Source organism: Phyllostomus discolor, chromosome 1, assembly GCF_004126475.2.
Source record: "Phyllostomus discolor isolate MPI-MPIP mPhyDis1 chromosome 1, mPhyDis1.pri.v3, whole genome shotgun sequence".
In the NCBI taxonomy this organism is placed as follows: Eukaryota; Metazoa; Chordata; class Mammalia; order Chiroptera; family Phyllostomidae; genus Phyllostomus; species Phyllostomus discolor.
In genome coordinates this window covers 129,322,861-129,339,868 of record NC_040903.2, presented here as the reverse complement: position 1 = coordinate 129,339,868, position 17,008 = coordinate 129,322,861, and the positions used below count along the sequence as shown (strand labels likewise).

Sequence of the window (17,008 nt, the reverse complement as noted above, 5' to 3'; positions counted from 1 at the left end):
TGTAGTCCCATTTGTTTATTTTTTTCCCTTTATTTCCCTTGCCCTATGAGGTATATCAGAAAAAATAATACTATGTGAAATATCTGAAATCTTACTGCCTATGTTTTCCTCTAGGACTTTTATGGCATTACAACATATATTTAAGTCTTTTATCCATTTTAAGTTTATTCTGGTGTATGGTGTAAGCTGGGAGTCGTTTTGTTGTTGTTTTGCATGTACCAGTCCAGTTATCCCAATGCCATTTATTGAAGAGGCTATTTTTACTCCATAGTATGTTTATGCCCACTTTGTCAAATATTGACCACAGAGATATGGGTTTATTTCTGGGCTCCCTACTCTGTTCCATTGATCTATGTCTGCTCTTATGCCAGTACCAGATGTTTTGATCATATAGTCTTGTAGCATAGTTTGATATCAGGTATTGTCAAGCCCTCCTACTTTGTTCTTCTTTCTCAAGATTGCTGAGGCTATTTGGGGTATTTTTTGGTTCCATATAAATTTTTCAAATATTTGTTCTAGTTCTGTGAAATATGCCATTGCTGTTTTAATAGGAATTGCACTGAATCTGTAGATTGCTTTGGGTAACATAGACATTTTAATGATGTTAACTCTTCCAATGCATGAACAAGGTATAGGCTTCCATTTATTTGTATCTTCCTCAATTTCTTTCTTCAGTGTTCTCTAGTTTTCTGAGTATAGATCTTTTACATCCTTGGTTAAATTTATTCCTAGGTACTTTATTTTTCTTGTTGCTATAGTAATGGGATTTTTTTTCCTGATTTCTGTTTCTGATATTTTATTGTTGGTATAGAAAAATGCCTTTGATTTCTGAATATCGACTTTGTATCCCGCTGTTTTGTCAAATTCACTTATTAGGTCAAGTAATTTTTTGGTGGAGACTACAGGACACAGGTGGACAGAACACCCACAGACCAAATACAGCCCTCCACCTTGTTTTATCTGGCCCAGCACCTTGTTTCTACCCAGCAGCAGCGCCAAGTTCCTTGCCCCTAGTTAAGGTGTAGTTACATTTATACAGTCCTAAAACTACATTTGGCCCTTTGAAGGCAACTGCAAAAAGTTTGACACCCCTGCTATAGGGTTTTCAATGCACACTATCATGTTGTCTGCAATAATGAGTTTACTTCCTCCTTTCCCATTTAGATGCCTTTTATTTCGTTTTCTTTTCTGATCACTGTGGGTAGAACTTCCAGTATTATGTTGAATAAGAGAAGTGAATGCAGGCACCCTTGTCTTGTTTCTGATCTTAAAGAGAAAGCTTTTAGTTTTTGCCTGTTGAGTGTGATGTTGGCTATAGGTTTCCCGTATGTGGCCTTTATTATGTTGAGGTATGCTCCCTCTATTCCTACTTTGCTGTTGTTTTTATCATAACTGGGTGCTAGATTTTATCAAATGTTTTTTCAGCATCAATTGATATGATCTTGTGATTTTTGGCCTTCACTTTTTACGTGGTATATTATGTTTATTGATTTGTGAATATTGTACCATCCTTGCACCCATGAGATGAATCCCACTTGGTCGTGGTATATGATCTTTTAACATATTGCTGGATCTGGATTGGCAATATTTTTTTGATATTTTAGCATATATGTTCATCAGAGATATGGCCTGTAATTTTCTTTCTTTGTGTCTTTACCTGGCTTTGAAATCAGGACAATACTAGCCTTGTAAAAAGAGTTTGGAGTCTTCCCTCTTCTTGAATATTTGGAATAGTTTGAGGACAGAAGTTAGTTCTTTATATTTTTTCACATCTCTAGGCTGTTTTATCTTTTAATTTAATCTGTACTGTAATTTTTTTCATTACCATTTAACCCCTTTATAGTTCTTCTTTAAATGTTTGGTAAAATTCAGGCTCTGGGTGGCATACCTCAGTGGATTGAGCACAGGCTGCGAACCAAAGTGTCGTAGGTTCAATTCCCAGTCAGGGTACCTGCCTGGGTTGCAGGCCATGACCCCCAGCAACCGCACATTGATGTTTCTCTCTCTCTCTGTCTCTCTCCCTTCCTTCTCTAAAAATAAATAAATAAAATCTTAAAAAAAATTTTCTGTTAAAAAAAAAGAAAGAAATATGGGCTTAAAAAAATGTTTGGTAAAATTCATCTGTGAAGCCATCTGGTCCAGGGCTTTTGTTTGCCTATATTTTTTGGATTACTGCTTCAATTCCATGAGTTGTTATCTGTCTTATCAGATTCTCTGATTCTTCCTGATTCAGTTTTGGAAGAGTGTATGTTCCTAGCAATTTATCTATTTCATCTAGATTGTCCAGTTTGTACATATAGTTGTTTGTAATATCTACTTACACTCCTTTGTTTATCTTTGGTGTCAGTTGTCATTTTTCTTTTATTTCTGATTTTATTTTTTTCGGTCCTCTCTTGGTTTTTTTTTGTTTGTTTATTTGTTTGTTTTTTTCACTAAATCTGCTTAAAGGTTTGTCAATCTTGTTTATCTTTTCAGAGAACCCGTTCTTGGTTTCATTGATCTTTTGTATTGCTTTTTTAGATTCTATCTCATTTTTTTCTGCTCTGATCTTTATTATTTCCTCTCTTCTGCTCACTCTGGGTTTTGTTTTTCTTTTTCAAGTTCCTTTAAGTGTAAAGTTAGATTGTGTATTTTAAGCTTTTTCTTATTTCTTGAGATAGGCCTATAATGCTATAAATTTTCCTCTGAGGACTGCTTTTGCTATGTCCCACAGATTTGGGGTTTACTGTGCTGTCATTTTCATTTGTTTCAAGATATCTTTTCATTTCTTCCTTGATCTCATTGTTAATCCATTCCTTGTTTAGAAACATTATTTAGCCTCATTGGTCTTTCATTCAATTACTACTGATAAAAATTACATAATTAAAATCATTATGTAACCTCAGCTGGTGTGGCTCAGTGGATTGAGAACCAGCCTGGGAACCAAAAGGTCAATCAGAGCATATTACGTGGGTTATGGGCCAGGTCCCAAGTTGGGGACATGCAAGAGGCAACCCATTGATGTTTCTCTGCCTCTCTTACTCCTTCCCTTCACCTTTCTCTGAAAATAAATAAAATCTTTTCTTATTTTTTAAAAACAAAAATAAAAAATAAATAAAATCACCATTATTCTTTTTTCTCCTATTAATACACCAACTAAGACCAATTACAATAAGTGAAAATTTTATTCTAAGTGATTTAGTATTATGTATAAAATAGCAGTAATCTATTAAATTAACATTTTCTATAAATCCAATCCATCAAACTGATCTGGGTAGACCCACCAACAGTTTTTGTTTACTATTTCACTGGCAGCCTTTCTGTATACTTCAACTGACCCCAGTTCTAAAGTACTTGAGTTTATGCCAGTCTGCAATACTTATAGACTTCTTGTAAAGGGGGACAACTTTTACAAAATTCAAAGCTATAAGAAGTGATCCCAAGGGAATGCAGGCAGTAATATTTTTAAATATTTTCAAAATTTTTCTCCCTCTATTTTTAATTTGTTTCAAATAAACAAATGATTTTTTTATTATTTTCCAAATAACTGACAACTTTGAATTATCTCAGTCTGTGCTTATTCTCTTTAGGAAACTAACCATCTCAACAAAGGTAGGACACAACTATGATACACAGAAACACTACCCTATAATATTAAGAGACTTTCCCTTTTGTGGTCTTGACCAGTTCTAACTGAAGTGTGGTATTTAAACCCAGTGCCAGTTCACAATGAAATAAGAAACAAAACTGAGAGTAATTATAAACTTTTGAGTGATTTAACAAAATAATTGTATGTCTGATGAATTTAATAAAAAAAAACAGAGACTTGTATTTTGAATTGCTTTTTGATTTTTCTATTAACATGTTGTATCATGTTTAATAAAAGTATTAGTCTCCAAAGGACTGAGTCAGGGTGGGAGGGAACTGGCCCTTCACCACAGATATTTTGAAGACTGATCTGTCCCACATCATCATATAGCAGACCAAGTACATTCAAGTCTTTTTCATTCCACACCCTCTCCCAAAGTACTCAATCCATAAGCAGATACTAAATAAAGGTTTTATAAATGAATTAAATGATTTAACACTTGAAAAAATATATAATGAAAAAAGGAGCTAAGAACTTTATTAATTGAAAAGTAATGCAATTAATTATTGTGCTGTTATTATATAAGTATATAATGCATCATCTATATTATTATGGCCTATTACGGGATAATGTTAGCTTTTTTCCTTTCAGGGGCATAAGGTAAATAGAAGAATATTTTGTACAATGTCTTAGGAATAGATTTTTAAATTGTTTTACAGTTCTTAACAATGAATACTTTAGCAACTAAACTGGGCTAGAAAGAAATAAAATACTATTAGTCACAAATGTGCATTTTCTAGTCATTCAAAATAAGAACCCAGTTTGGGAGCACAATCCAGAATAGTTTTGATACATAAGTTAAATCTCTAACAAATACAACTTACTTCCTCGCAATGGTGGTCACTCGGATGCGTCTCTGCCCACTTGAATGCTGATACTGAGTCACAAACTGAATTGCGCCACGCCCTCCTTGAGGAATCGGAGCATTATGCTGTGTAGAAGTAAAGGAGTAAAAACTAAGCAAAATCTATTATGGTGTTGTCATACAGTCATTGACTGCATATCCTAGCACTAATAAAATGCATTCTAATATCAATTAGAATGACATTTTTTACAGTGCAGATAGAACAACTGTAATATGCCACATTTAAAAAAAATGGATGTGGGAAAGGGGGTAAATGATTAAGTTTAATATGCCACATTTAAAAAAAATGGATGTGGGAAAGGGGGTAAATGATTAAGGATAATGGATGTGGGAAAGGGGGGTAAATGATTAAGGATAAAAAAATGGATGTGGAAAAGGGGGTAAATGATTAAGGGGGTAAAATGATTAAGGTAAAATCAATTAAGGTAAATTGATTTCCTAGTTGGAAATCAATTTCATGTAGTACATAACTCAGAAGGATGTGAAATAAAATGAAGGAAGAAGTGTAAAGAAATTAAAAGATAAGGAAAGGTGTGAGGCAATTTTGCCTAACAGTAATTGGAAAGAGAAGCTAAGTCCTACTCTCCTATGTGAAATGAAAACAGAACGTTTATGAACATAATCACATGATGAACACATGACCAACAGAAAACTATTAATGAGAAGAGAGTAATGATTATAGTAATGATCCTCAGAAAAAAATAGCAAGTAGTCAACAGGAAAACTTTCTTCATGCCTTTTGATAATATTCTTGCTTTGGTTTTATTTGTTTTGGTCAGTAAGAGCTACTACCTTTTTCACTAATTTTAACTGTTAGAAAAAAAATTTCTACACCTGTCTTAGGAAGGCTGATTATTAACAGTCTGTAGTTCACTTTATGCTTAATAACTACTAGTATATAAGTCAGTAATTTATACATTATCTTTAATACGATCATTTCCTTCTGTAGTGGAAAAAATCTTTCCAAATACTGGCATCTTTACCTTCCAATTTTTTTCTATGGATTTTGACATATTAAACTTTCTTGTGCTCACTTCAGCAGCACATATACTAAAACTGGAACAATACAAAGAAGATAAGCATGGCCCATCTGCAAGGATGACACACAAATTTGTGAAGTGTTCCATATTTTTTACATAAAAGAAAAAAACTCTCTTGTCGGATATTTATATCACTACCTATACATACCTTGTGACAATAAGGAGCTAGATACCAAATTACAAAAATGCATAGCTGGAACAAAATTGAAGATTTTACGTATGCTTCCATTTTATACTAAAAAAAAAAACAGACTAAGTTGGGTTGCCCAAGGTTGGGCATGTGTAGGTTTCTCTGACATCCCTTCCTATTACAGTATGTCCTCTCACCAAGAAGTTTTTAGCTTTAAAAAATAGAAAATAGCAAACAAAAGCTCCAAAACAGACTAATCTTTGGGTCATATTTACTATTGCAAGAAAAAAATACAAAATATTCATGGCCTAAATTAAGTACTTGTTCAAACACACATTTCAATGTTCAAATATAAAAAGTCATACCTGATTGACAACCTCAAAATATATAGCTATGGTTGTAGTGGGACTAAGTCCACATATCTTCCATTGACAAGTGCCACCTGTTCCTATCTCCTGTAAAAATGAAACATATATGTTTGAAAGTTAGACGATGTAATTTAGTACTATAACATATACCAAGGTGTAAAGGAGGGAATAAAACTTCCACGAAGAGGTTTTCTCACAAATTCATTGAATATTAAAACTTAAAATTTTAAAAATCATAAAATATATCATGAAAATAAGCAACTTTTACACAATAAAATTATAAAATGATTCAAATTTTTGCTAAGTAAACTACACAAATATTGAAGCAAGTTCTCTGTATTGTAGACATTAAAGGATATACCATCTAATGAAATTACATTATTCTATCCAACTATTTGATATGTGTAAAGAGATATTGACTTAACACACAATATATACACATATGAACACAGGTTCTCTGGATCACAACTACGTAATATAAGCAGTCTCATACTGAAGAAATTTCTAAGAAATAAACTACCATGCGAGCTGCTTAAAAGTAATTCTTAACCCAGTTACTTTAAGATGATTAACTACTTTATGTTATTGGTCCCATCATCTGCTCTATAGCAACAGAACATAATTCTACCATTTTAAGTGTATTATACCTCAACAAGATGGAATAATAAGAAAGGAATTAAAACAAATCTAATTTGGATACTTTGTTGTAAATTCTACCAACAAAATAATTTCAGAATTAATTTTGATTTTCAGAAGTCTCTAAATTTACAAATCATAGTTTGTTTTGTTGTTGTTGTTGTTGTTTAGGTACACTGGGGCAAGGAGTAACTCAGACATAAAAAATAGAAAACTAGTGACAGTGCCAAAGTTTTAATTTAGGGGTGGATGGGGAAAGGGGTATTCAGAAAGAGTACCCACAAACATAGGTATACCAGTGGAGGCTGAGCCACATTCTACTGAAAAACTTAGTCCACACAATAATTTTAAAAGGAATGCTGTAGGCTGAAACTGTCATGTCTCTGTAGGTTGTCATGAGAACTAAACTATATATTTTTTTTAGAATAAAGGTGACTTACATTTTCTGACACACAGGGTCCTTTAGAATTGAGAGACACACAGGGTCCAATAGCTCCTGAAATCTTTATTTCCCTTGAGGTCTGCAAAATAAGAACATAGTACACTTTGATGTGCTCAAAGATAAGCTCACACATTAAACCATAAGTACCTAACAATATAGATATTCTTCCACATTTAAAACTAAAAAGTCAATAAAAAATACTAACATTAAAATAATCAATCAGTGGCTCTGGCAGGGCAGTTCATTGGTTAGAGCATCGCCCTGCTATGCCAAGGTTGCAGGTTCGATCCCCAGTCAGGACACATACAAGAATCAACCAATGAATGCATCTTTCTATCTCATTCTTGTTCTTTCTCCCCCTCCCTTCCTTCCTCTCTCTCTAAAATAAAAATATTTTTTAAATAATCAATCAGTGAGCACTTCTGTGTTAACCCCCAAATTTAAAATCCAGCTTTGACTTAACTTCAATCCTCTACTTCCAGATGCCCAGAGGAGGTCTCCATTTGGTAACTCACCCTCAACTCAATATCTTACCATACCCAAAATTCCTATGTCCTAACCCAAAACCTTTGACACCTTCTTCTGTTTTCACTACCACAGAAAACTCAAGACTGGTTATTTTCCAGTCTCCACTGACATCAAAACTTAAGCTATCACTTTCATATCTAAAAAAAAGTTAGAAAGACTAATTCAATTTTCTTATTTGAGATTCTTTTTCCTGACAAAGGCTGAATGCAATTCTCAGATGAATTCTACCCAACACACAACGAACACACAGAATTAAACTACTTCCCTTACAAACCATTCACTCTCACTGGGCAGTTTCCCCAAACACACTGTGCTCATTCTCACCTCTGTGCCTCTCTTCACATGGGGTTGACTAAAATGCATTCTCCTCAACTAACTCAAACTCTGCCATATTTCAAAACCTAGTGTAATCATAATAAAATCATTTCTTTTTTAGGATAAATTGTGTCCCAGATACATTCATTTTTTTGTCCGTAAACCTTTACAGCACTTTCATAATCTACCATTATTTCATTCTATCACATTAACTTTGTCTTTCTATCAAAGCTAAGTTTCTTTATAAGGACTTGTTCTTTAGATATCCCTTGCAATCTCTATAATTTTTTAGCTTAATATGGGGGACATTTAGCAAGCATTCAATAAAATAACAAGATTAATAAGAAATATTTAATGAAAATTCAAAACCAATGTGCTTGTAATGCACTTTAACTAACACTAAGCCTTTGGGGTTTTAAAATTCAAATTTGAAATGAATGACAAAATACTATCAACAAACTACCAACCATAAAATAATTATTGATTATACAAGTAGAATAGCACAGGTTTCTCTTAACTTAGATACCAATCACTGCAGTTTAAAAAAACCTAGCACCAGCATAAGGAAACTGAAGATACTAGCATAAAGAAACTAAAAAAAGATCAGGCACACAAAAAAGTTAAACTCTATATAAAGAAATCATAAAGTTAAATCATATTTTACCTAAATAATAACTTCTTTTCTAATAATTATGCAGAAATGCTCAAGTAATATTTCATTGTTTATTTAATAACAACATTTTACTAATGAACAAAATCTGTAACTCTGGATTTCAATACAATATAATCACTATTTTTAAAGCATATGTTAAATTTGATTAATGTAATTTAAAATTACAATCAAGCCTGCAAATTTCTTTTGATAACATACCACACATCAATTTTGTTTCTTACCTTTATTTCTAATGTACCACCAAAACCCATTTTAAATTGTCCATGCATGTCTTTGGTAAAGACTCTTTGAAAAGTTTGTTTGAATAATGAAGTGTTGAACGAGTCACCCATTACCATGTACCCTCTGCACGGAAAGAACAGAAAACAATGTATATGACACAAGTAATGAGTTCATGTGTTAAAACCAAGAAAGTAGATTACCTCTCGGTACTACTAACAAATTTTAAAGATAGTTCCTAAAATGTGCTAAATTACCATTAATTTTTAAAATTCAAATACTTGAGAATGTCCTCAATACACAAATAATCTAACTTCTTAGGGTACCTGAGTACCCCTAACATTTACATTTGTCCTCAGTAATTTTAAAAAATTATTTTTTAAAGATGTAACACATCCACACATTATAAAATTCCAAGGATGCAGAAGGGTATACAGTAACAAATCTCACCACTCAACCCACACTTCTCCACACCAGTGAAGACACCTGACAACTTACAGCACGCATTCTCATTCTTAATAATGTACATGTGTGTATATAAATATGCATATATTGTCCCTATGTGTGTCATATCAAAATTGGTGTTATACCCACTGAATGACAGTAGAGGAACACTGGGGGACCATTTTCACTTTATGTGCTAATGTACGGCTTAATTCTTTTTCAGTAAGCATGTACCTGTTATAATTTCTTTAAAAAACTTAACTGTCAAAAACTATTTTGATTGTATATATGTACCACATCTTCTTTATCCAATCCTCTATCAAAGGACACTTTTGTTGTCACAGTGTCTCAGCCACCATGAATACTGCTGCAGTGAACACAGGGACACATATATACCTTTGTGAATACGTGTTTTTGAGTTTTTCGGGTAGATACCCAAGAGAGGGGTTGCTGTGTCATATGGTAACTCTATTCTTAGTTTTCTGAGGAACCACTAGACTGTTTTCAATAGTGACTGGTACCAGTCTACATTCCCACCAGCAGTGAACAAGGGTTCCCTTTTCTCCACAACCTCTGCAACACTTGTTATTACTTATCTTTTTGATAATATTCATTCTAACAGGTGTGAGGTGGTATGTCATTGTAGTTTTGATTTGCATTTCCCTAATTGCTAGTGAAGCTGAACATCTTTTCATGTATGTCTTTGCTGTTTGTATGTCTTCTCAGGAGAGGTGTCTGTTCAGCTCCTCTGCCTATTTTTCAATTGGATTGTTTGGTGTTGAATTTTATGAGTTCTTTATATATTTTGGATATTAAACCTTTGTTGGAACTGTTGTTTGCAAATATCATCTCCATTCACTCAGCTGCCTCTTTGTATTGTTGTCAGCAATTAGAAAAGATAAAGTACTGCCATTTGTGACAACATGGATGGACCTTGAGAATTTTATGCTAAGTGAAGTCAGACAGAAAAAGCTACAAACCATGTGATTTCACTCATACATAAGATATAAAACTGAAAGTCATGGACACAGATAACAATATGGTAGTTGCCAGAGGAAAAAGAGTAGGAGGGGTGGAGGATGGAGAGGAGCCTAGTATATAGTGATAGAAGATGGTTTGACTTTAGGTGGTGGGTACACAGTACAATATATAGATCTAGTATCAGGAATGTATACTCCAAACCTGTATCATCTTATTAACCAATGTCACCCCAATAAACTTAACAAAAAAATATAAATTAAATACATTCTTACAGTTAAATTGAAAATAAAAAAGTATTCTGAGATACTATTTCCTCTCTAATCAAAAAAAAAATCACAATTTGACAACCTACTCTGTTGGAAATGTTGTAGAAAAACAGGTACTCTCATATATTGCTGATGGGAATACAAAACGGTACAATCCCAGTGCAGGAGAACTTGAGAATATCTAACAAAATCACATACGTATTTTCTCTTTAATCCAGCCACCCCACTATTAGGAATTGATCCCACAAATACTCTGGCATGACAAAAATAAAAAGCAAAATATATGCATAAGGCTATACTCACTGAAGAACTTTTTGTAGTAACAGAAGACTAGAAACAATCCAGATACCTATTAAGAGACTAGTTGAATAAACTATAGCACATTCACACAATGGAGTCATACACTTCTTCAGAAAAATGTCCAGGATATAAGTGAAAAATGAAAAGTGGGGGAAAGTATATAAAATTTTCTATTTATATAAAAAGGGATACACACACTCACAAACACATATACATACAAATATTCACATGTATTTGCTCATATTTTAAAAACATTTTAAGTAGTTTTAAACAATAAAATATAATAAAAAATTAAAACAGGCAAAAGAATAAAACTGATGTGCTACAATTAATAGCAATTTTATCTTGATAATGTTGTCTGATTTTATGTTATCTCTGACGCCATTATAGATTGTATCTTTATAAATTTTATTTTCTGTTTGCTATTGCTATATAAAAATATAGTTGAACTCTGTACACTGACCTTGACCTAGAAGTCTTGACAACTTGACATATTAATTCTAACAGCTTGTATGGAATTAATATGTAGATTCCTTTTACATTTTCTGCTTTTACCAACATGTCATCTATGATGATCTGTGTTATCACTAAACCTGATAATGCATCCTAGATTAATGACAACTTATACCGCCCCCCTTATCTTCTTTTTACAGCAAACCTCTCTGTACCCTTACCACTCAATGTGGCCCTTGGTCAGCATTAGCATCACCAAAGGTCTTTTTTGAAAAGTAGAATTTCAAGTCCCATCTTATGTACAGTAACTCAGAATTTGTATTTTAACAAGATACCCACCTATTTGCACATGTGAGTTTGGAAAGTTCTCATCTGTTATCAGCTGCTTCCAATAGCCTTTGCCTGTTCTTTTTGTAATTAACTCTAAGTCAACTTTCACTGCCCTTAGGAAGGTTGCCAGTGACCTTCACAGTATTCTATTCCACAACCTTACAATCACACCATTTTTATTGCTTTAAAAAAAACCACCAATATTCTGACAACTACCATATTTATACATCCAGCCCAAACCCATCTCCTGCTTTCTATGATGCATATAATATCGAACTGCCTACTTGATATCTTCTCATGGGTGTCCACTGGCACCTTAAACCCAACATGTTCAGAAATGAACTACCAATCTCTTTCCCAAACAGTCTTCCTTCCACAGTCTTACCCATTTCAACAAGGGCAACTTGACCCTTCTAGGGAACTCCTTCAGTTTTCTGAAATCCCAAATACAATCTATCATCAAATCCTTTATCTTCTAAATATATCTAAAATCTAATCATTTGGTATTTGTATATCCCAACACAGTAAGTCCTCATTTAACATCAGCAGGTTCTTGGAAACTGCAACTTGAAGCAAAATGACATATAACAAAACCAATTTTAACCACTGGCTAATTGATATAAAAACAAGTTAAGTTTCTATGGCACATTTCTGGTCACAAAAAAACCCCACCAAACTTCTAAATAAAGCACTTCTAAATCAAAACACTTCTAATATTAAACACCAAAATAAATATGAGCTATACATACATTTAAGAAAGATCAGTAAAAACAAGAGACAATTCTTTACCATCCTGCTTACCCTAGTTCAGGGTCAAGAGTGACTGGAGCTTATCCCAGCAGCTCAGGTTCAAGGCAGGCACCCACCTCGGACAGGATGCACTCCCACTGCGGAGTACACTCACTCACACACACACACACACACACACACACACACACTCACTCAGACTGGCACATTTTAGACACACCAATTCACCTCACTGCACATCTCTGGGATGTGGGAGGACACTGGAGTTCCCGGAGAAAACCTACCTGGGCATGATGAGAGTATGCAAACTCCACAAAGAGAATGGCTCCAAGCAGGAATCAAGATTTTTTCCTCACCAATGTTATAATGAAACAATGCTCAACGATACAGCTGAAGTCAGATAATCCTTTTAAAACGTCAGATCACATCATTCTCTGCTGAAAACTCTCCAATGACCTCCCATCTCACTCATAGTGAAGTCCAAAGCCCTAACCACAGTCAAGACCCTCACAATCTGTCCCTCTCACTTACCCTTTGGCCTCCTTGTTATCTCTCAAACACCCTAGGTATGTTCTCAACTTTGCACTTGCTATTTTCTCTGCTTGGAACACTCTTTCATCTATGCACATGGCTCATTCTGCTTCTTTAAGTCTTTGCTAAACTGTCACCTTTATGAGGTCATTCCTTCTCATCCTATTTAAAACTGTAAACCCCTATCCTCATTTCCTGACTTACTTTTCTCCTCAACATTTATCACCACTTAACATACTATCTATTTTACTAGTCTCTTCTTTCACTTAGAATTGTGTACATCCCACATGTGACTAATTAAATTACAATGTAAATTAACTCAAACTAAAAACTCAACTCCTCGGCCACATTTGCTACATTTCACTGAAACAATGGAGAGGACATGTCCAATAAAATATTACACAGAACAGTCCTGCAACAGAAGATAAGCTCCATGAGTGCAGATTTTCATGTCTCGTTCACTGCTGTATTTCTAGTACCTTAAACAGTTTGACACACAGTAGGATTTCATTAATATTTACTAGATGAATACATTAAAAGAATAAACCTAAGAAATGAGTTGACATACCTAATAGAGTTTTTTAAAGCCTAATTAAATTATCCCAAAACTACATAAAAACTGCCTGCCAATGAAAGAGAAACACTTCCCAACGCATTCTAATGAGGCCAGTATTACCCTGATATCAAAACAAAGACATCACAAGAAAAGAAACTACAGACCAAGATCCCTTACGAAAACAGATGCAAAATCCACAACAAAATACTAGCAAATCAAATCTGGCAAATCTAGCAAAACAATTATTCACAAGTTAGATTTATCCTAGGAATGCAAGGTTGGTTTAATATACAAAAAAAGGAAAATCACTGTAATACACCATATTAATAGAATAAAGAACAAAAATCAGGTGACCATCTCAATAGATTTTATGTATTTAACAAAATCTAACATCCTTTCATGGAAAAAAAATTCAACAAACTAGTTATAGATGGGAAAGTCTTCAAACCTGATACAGGCATTTACAGAAACCCATAGCTAACTTCACAGTCAATGGTGAAAACATAGTTTCCCAATAAGATTAATAGGCAAATCCACAGAGAAAGTAAATTAGTGGTTGTCTAGGCTGAAGGGGGAAGGGGCAGGAGGCAAGGAAGGAAGCAAGAATGGGGAATGACTGCTAATGGGTACAGAGCTTCTCTCAAGAGTAATGTAAATGTTCTAAAATTAAATTATGGCAATGGTTGCTCAACCTGTGAATATAGTAAAAGAAAAAAACCCACATTAAATTGTACATTTAAATGGGTAAATGTTATGGTATATGAATCATATCCTAAAAAAGCTGATAAAATAATATAATGACTATAGGATACCAAGATGAGCTTTTCCAATAGAACCATGCCTTTACAAGTATATTTTTTAAAAAATTTAAAGTGAAAGAAGTATCAAAAACTGTTGACAGATGTTGCCATGAAGTGGGAAGATGACCAGCTTTTTTCCCTCCTAAACTCTCATTACTGGTTCATATTTGTAAACTGTCATAATTAGTTTATAACTGCAAAAATTATAAAAATTTAAATACATACCCAGTAAGGTTGGGACAGCATTTCATCTCCAGGAGACCTGTCTGATCCAATGCACATGCATAGATATCAATAACATGACCAGTCGTAGCAGCTCGATTAGCCAATGCTTCAAAATGCTACAAAAGATTTTTTTAATCAATAAAATTAATGCACAAACTAATCATCCTATAATTCTTTTTTCCATCAATAGATTAAAATTATCTAAGAAACACTAAAAGATAATCCATAACCTAAATGTGATTTGTTATAATTTAATTTTCTATAATGTCTCATAAAATAATACAGTAACTTCTGTAAGTCATCTATTTTCACATTCTTTAAAAGCCATTCTTTCCTAAATACAGTGGTCTCCCTTTATCCATGGGAGACTGTCTTCCAAAACCCCCTGTGGATGTCTGAAACCACGACAGTGCCAACCTATATATGTACTATGTTTTTTCCTATATACACATACCTTTTTCACTTGAAAGAAGCACTTTACTGCTTCTCTTTAGCATATCCAAATTGCCACCATGACTACTCTTGTGCTTTGAGGACATTATTAAGTAAAAGTTGAACACAAGTACTAGAATACAGTGATAGATTTGAACACAAGAAGTAGGATACCATGACAGAGATGGCTACTAAGTGATTAACAGGCAGGTAGTATCTACAGTGTGGATACACTGGGCAAAGGGATGATTCATGTTCAAGGTGGACAGCACAAGATTTCATCACACTACTCAGAGCAGTGTACAATTTAAAACTTATGAACTGTTTATGTCTGGAATTTTCTATTTAATATTGTATTTTTGGACTGCAGCTGACCATGGGTAACCGAACCTGCAGAATGCAAAACCAAGGATAAGGAAGGACTACTTGTAACCCCTAAATTACACTAAATCTGAAGAAAGGCAGGGTGAACAATTTGCTCTTTGTACACAAACTTGGTAGAACATCAACACAGAGCTCTTTTTCCTGGCTAAATCCACAACTAAGGAACAAAAACATCAAAAATAGGCATAACAAAAGCAGTAAGATAAAAAACATAAAACATTTTTGAAGCTCTAAAAAAATTTTCAAGCTCAAAAGGGAAATTAGGTGGCAAGAAAAAAGCATCAATCTATGGTGACAAAAATTATTTGTTATTAATTATACTTAAATACATATGATAAATGACTACCAAAAAATACGAGAAATATAGCACAACCAAATTAAAGTTATGAACGCGAGAGAATTTTTTTAAAGGGGGACATAAACAAGCAAAACCAATGTAATGGAGTCAAAAATCAACATTAGTGAAAAATGCACTAGCACAAATAAAACTGAAGTTACATGAACAGAAAACAACTGGCGAAAAAATATAGACTTTTCAAGCTATGAAATATATACATATCTAAAGTATAGCTTGTTGGAAATGAAAAATTAGAGAATGCAAGAAATTTTTTCTAAAGGGAAAGACATTCCTTATCATGAATACTAAAAAGGCACACAGGATTTCTCTCAGGAATAATCTTTAAAGAGACACCTATTGGTGCATACTACTAAGTTTTTAACCATCTAAAACCAGAAAAATTATAACATAAGTTATCAAAAAAGAAAGATAGTGTTTCTCCAATTCTGAATAGCAGATACAATATGAGACTTTACAATGCCAGATTTATCATAAAATATTTGTATTCTTCCTCTTTTATCAAATGAATTTTTCTAATAAGACAGTAAGACTTAAAAACCAAAATTACCTTAGTTCCCTTTTTAACGTATTTGGCATTGTCTTTTTCAATGTCATGCCATGATCTTATAGGTGTCTTCAATTCATCGCCAACCACCATTCCTGGCCCCTGAGTGGCTGGACCACCAATGAACATCATGATACGGGCACCAGTGTTGGGAAAAATACACTATCAGATGAAAGTAACTCGTCAGAAGAGTTTAAAGAAAAACATATGGGCATACATTTATGATAATGAACTGTGATATACTCCTTCTAAAAAACAGGTTATTGTATGTTTTCCAAGAAATAAAATAATCAAATGTTTAAAATAGAATTTAAAAACAAGATGTTTGAATACCTTTCTGGTAAAACCCTCATTTAAATAATAGTGCCTTCCTAATTTTAAAATAAATCCTGAAAGAACACACCTTAACCAGCTGATCAAAGTTAACGTCAGCAGTAATAAAACAAATCAACATCATGAGCTTCCTGACATGTTGCACAAAGCAGAACACAAATCAATTCTGTAATATTCCTGAAAAGTACGTAATGTAAATCTGCTCGTGAGGAAAGATCAGATAAACTCAAATTGAGACTTGCTCTACAAAATAACTACTCTATACTCTTAAAAATTATCAATGTCATATAACACAGGAAAAACTGAGGAACTATTACATTACAGATTAAGGACACTAAAGAGACATAACACCTGAATGTAATTCATGACCCAGGATTTATTTTTGCTGAAAAGGGTATTTTTGGGTTAACTGGTAAAATCTAAATAAAGTTTACAGACTAGAAAATTGTATTATATTAATGTTAATTTCCTGATTTTCTT

The 17,008-nt window shown here is 33.4% G+C and overlaps 1 protein-coding gene and 1 non-coding gene across 2 annotated transcripts in view; one reads left to right on the top strand and one right to left on the bottom strand.

The window, feature by feature from the left end:
- The window catches only part of SEC23A (Sec23 homolog A, COPII coat complex component), a 61,645-nt gene that overhangs the window by 30,083 nt on the left and 14,554 nt on the right, over positions 1 to 17,008 (bottom strand). Inside the window, exons 8-13 of the mRNA XM_028506024.2 lie at positions 16,199 to 16,357; positions 14,478 to 14,593; positions 8,847 to 8,970; positions 7,108 to 7,188; positions 6,029 to 6,118; positions 4,453 to 4,559 (exon numbers count right to left, since the gene is read on the bottom strand). Of these exons, the coding sequence (XP_028361825.1) occupies positions 4,453 to 4,559; positions 6,029 to 6,118; positions 7,108 to 7,188; positions 8,847 to 8,970; positions 14,478 to 14,593; positions 16,199 to 16,357 (677 nt within the window). The remainder of the gene's footprint in view (positions 1 to 4,452; positions 4,560 to 6,028; positions 6,119 to 7,107; positions 7,189 to 8,846; positions 8,971 to 14,477; positions 14,594 to 16,198; positions 16,358 to 17,008) is intronic.
- LOC114493560 lies at positions 5,520 to 5,626 on the top strand. The gene has a single exon (XR_003684196.1). It is a non-coding gene; the product is annotated as a U6 spliceosomal RNA (small nuclear RNA).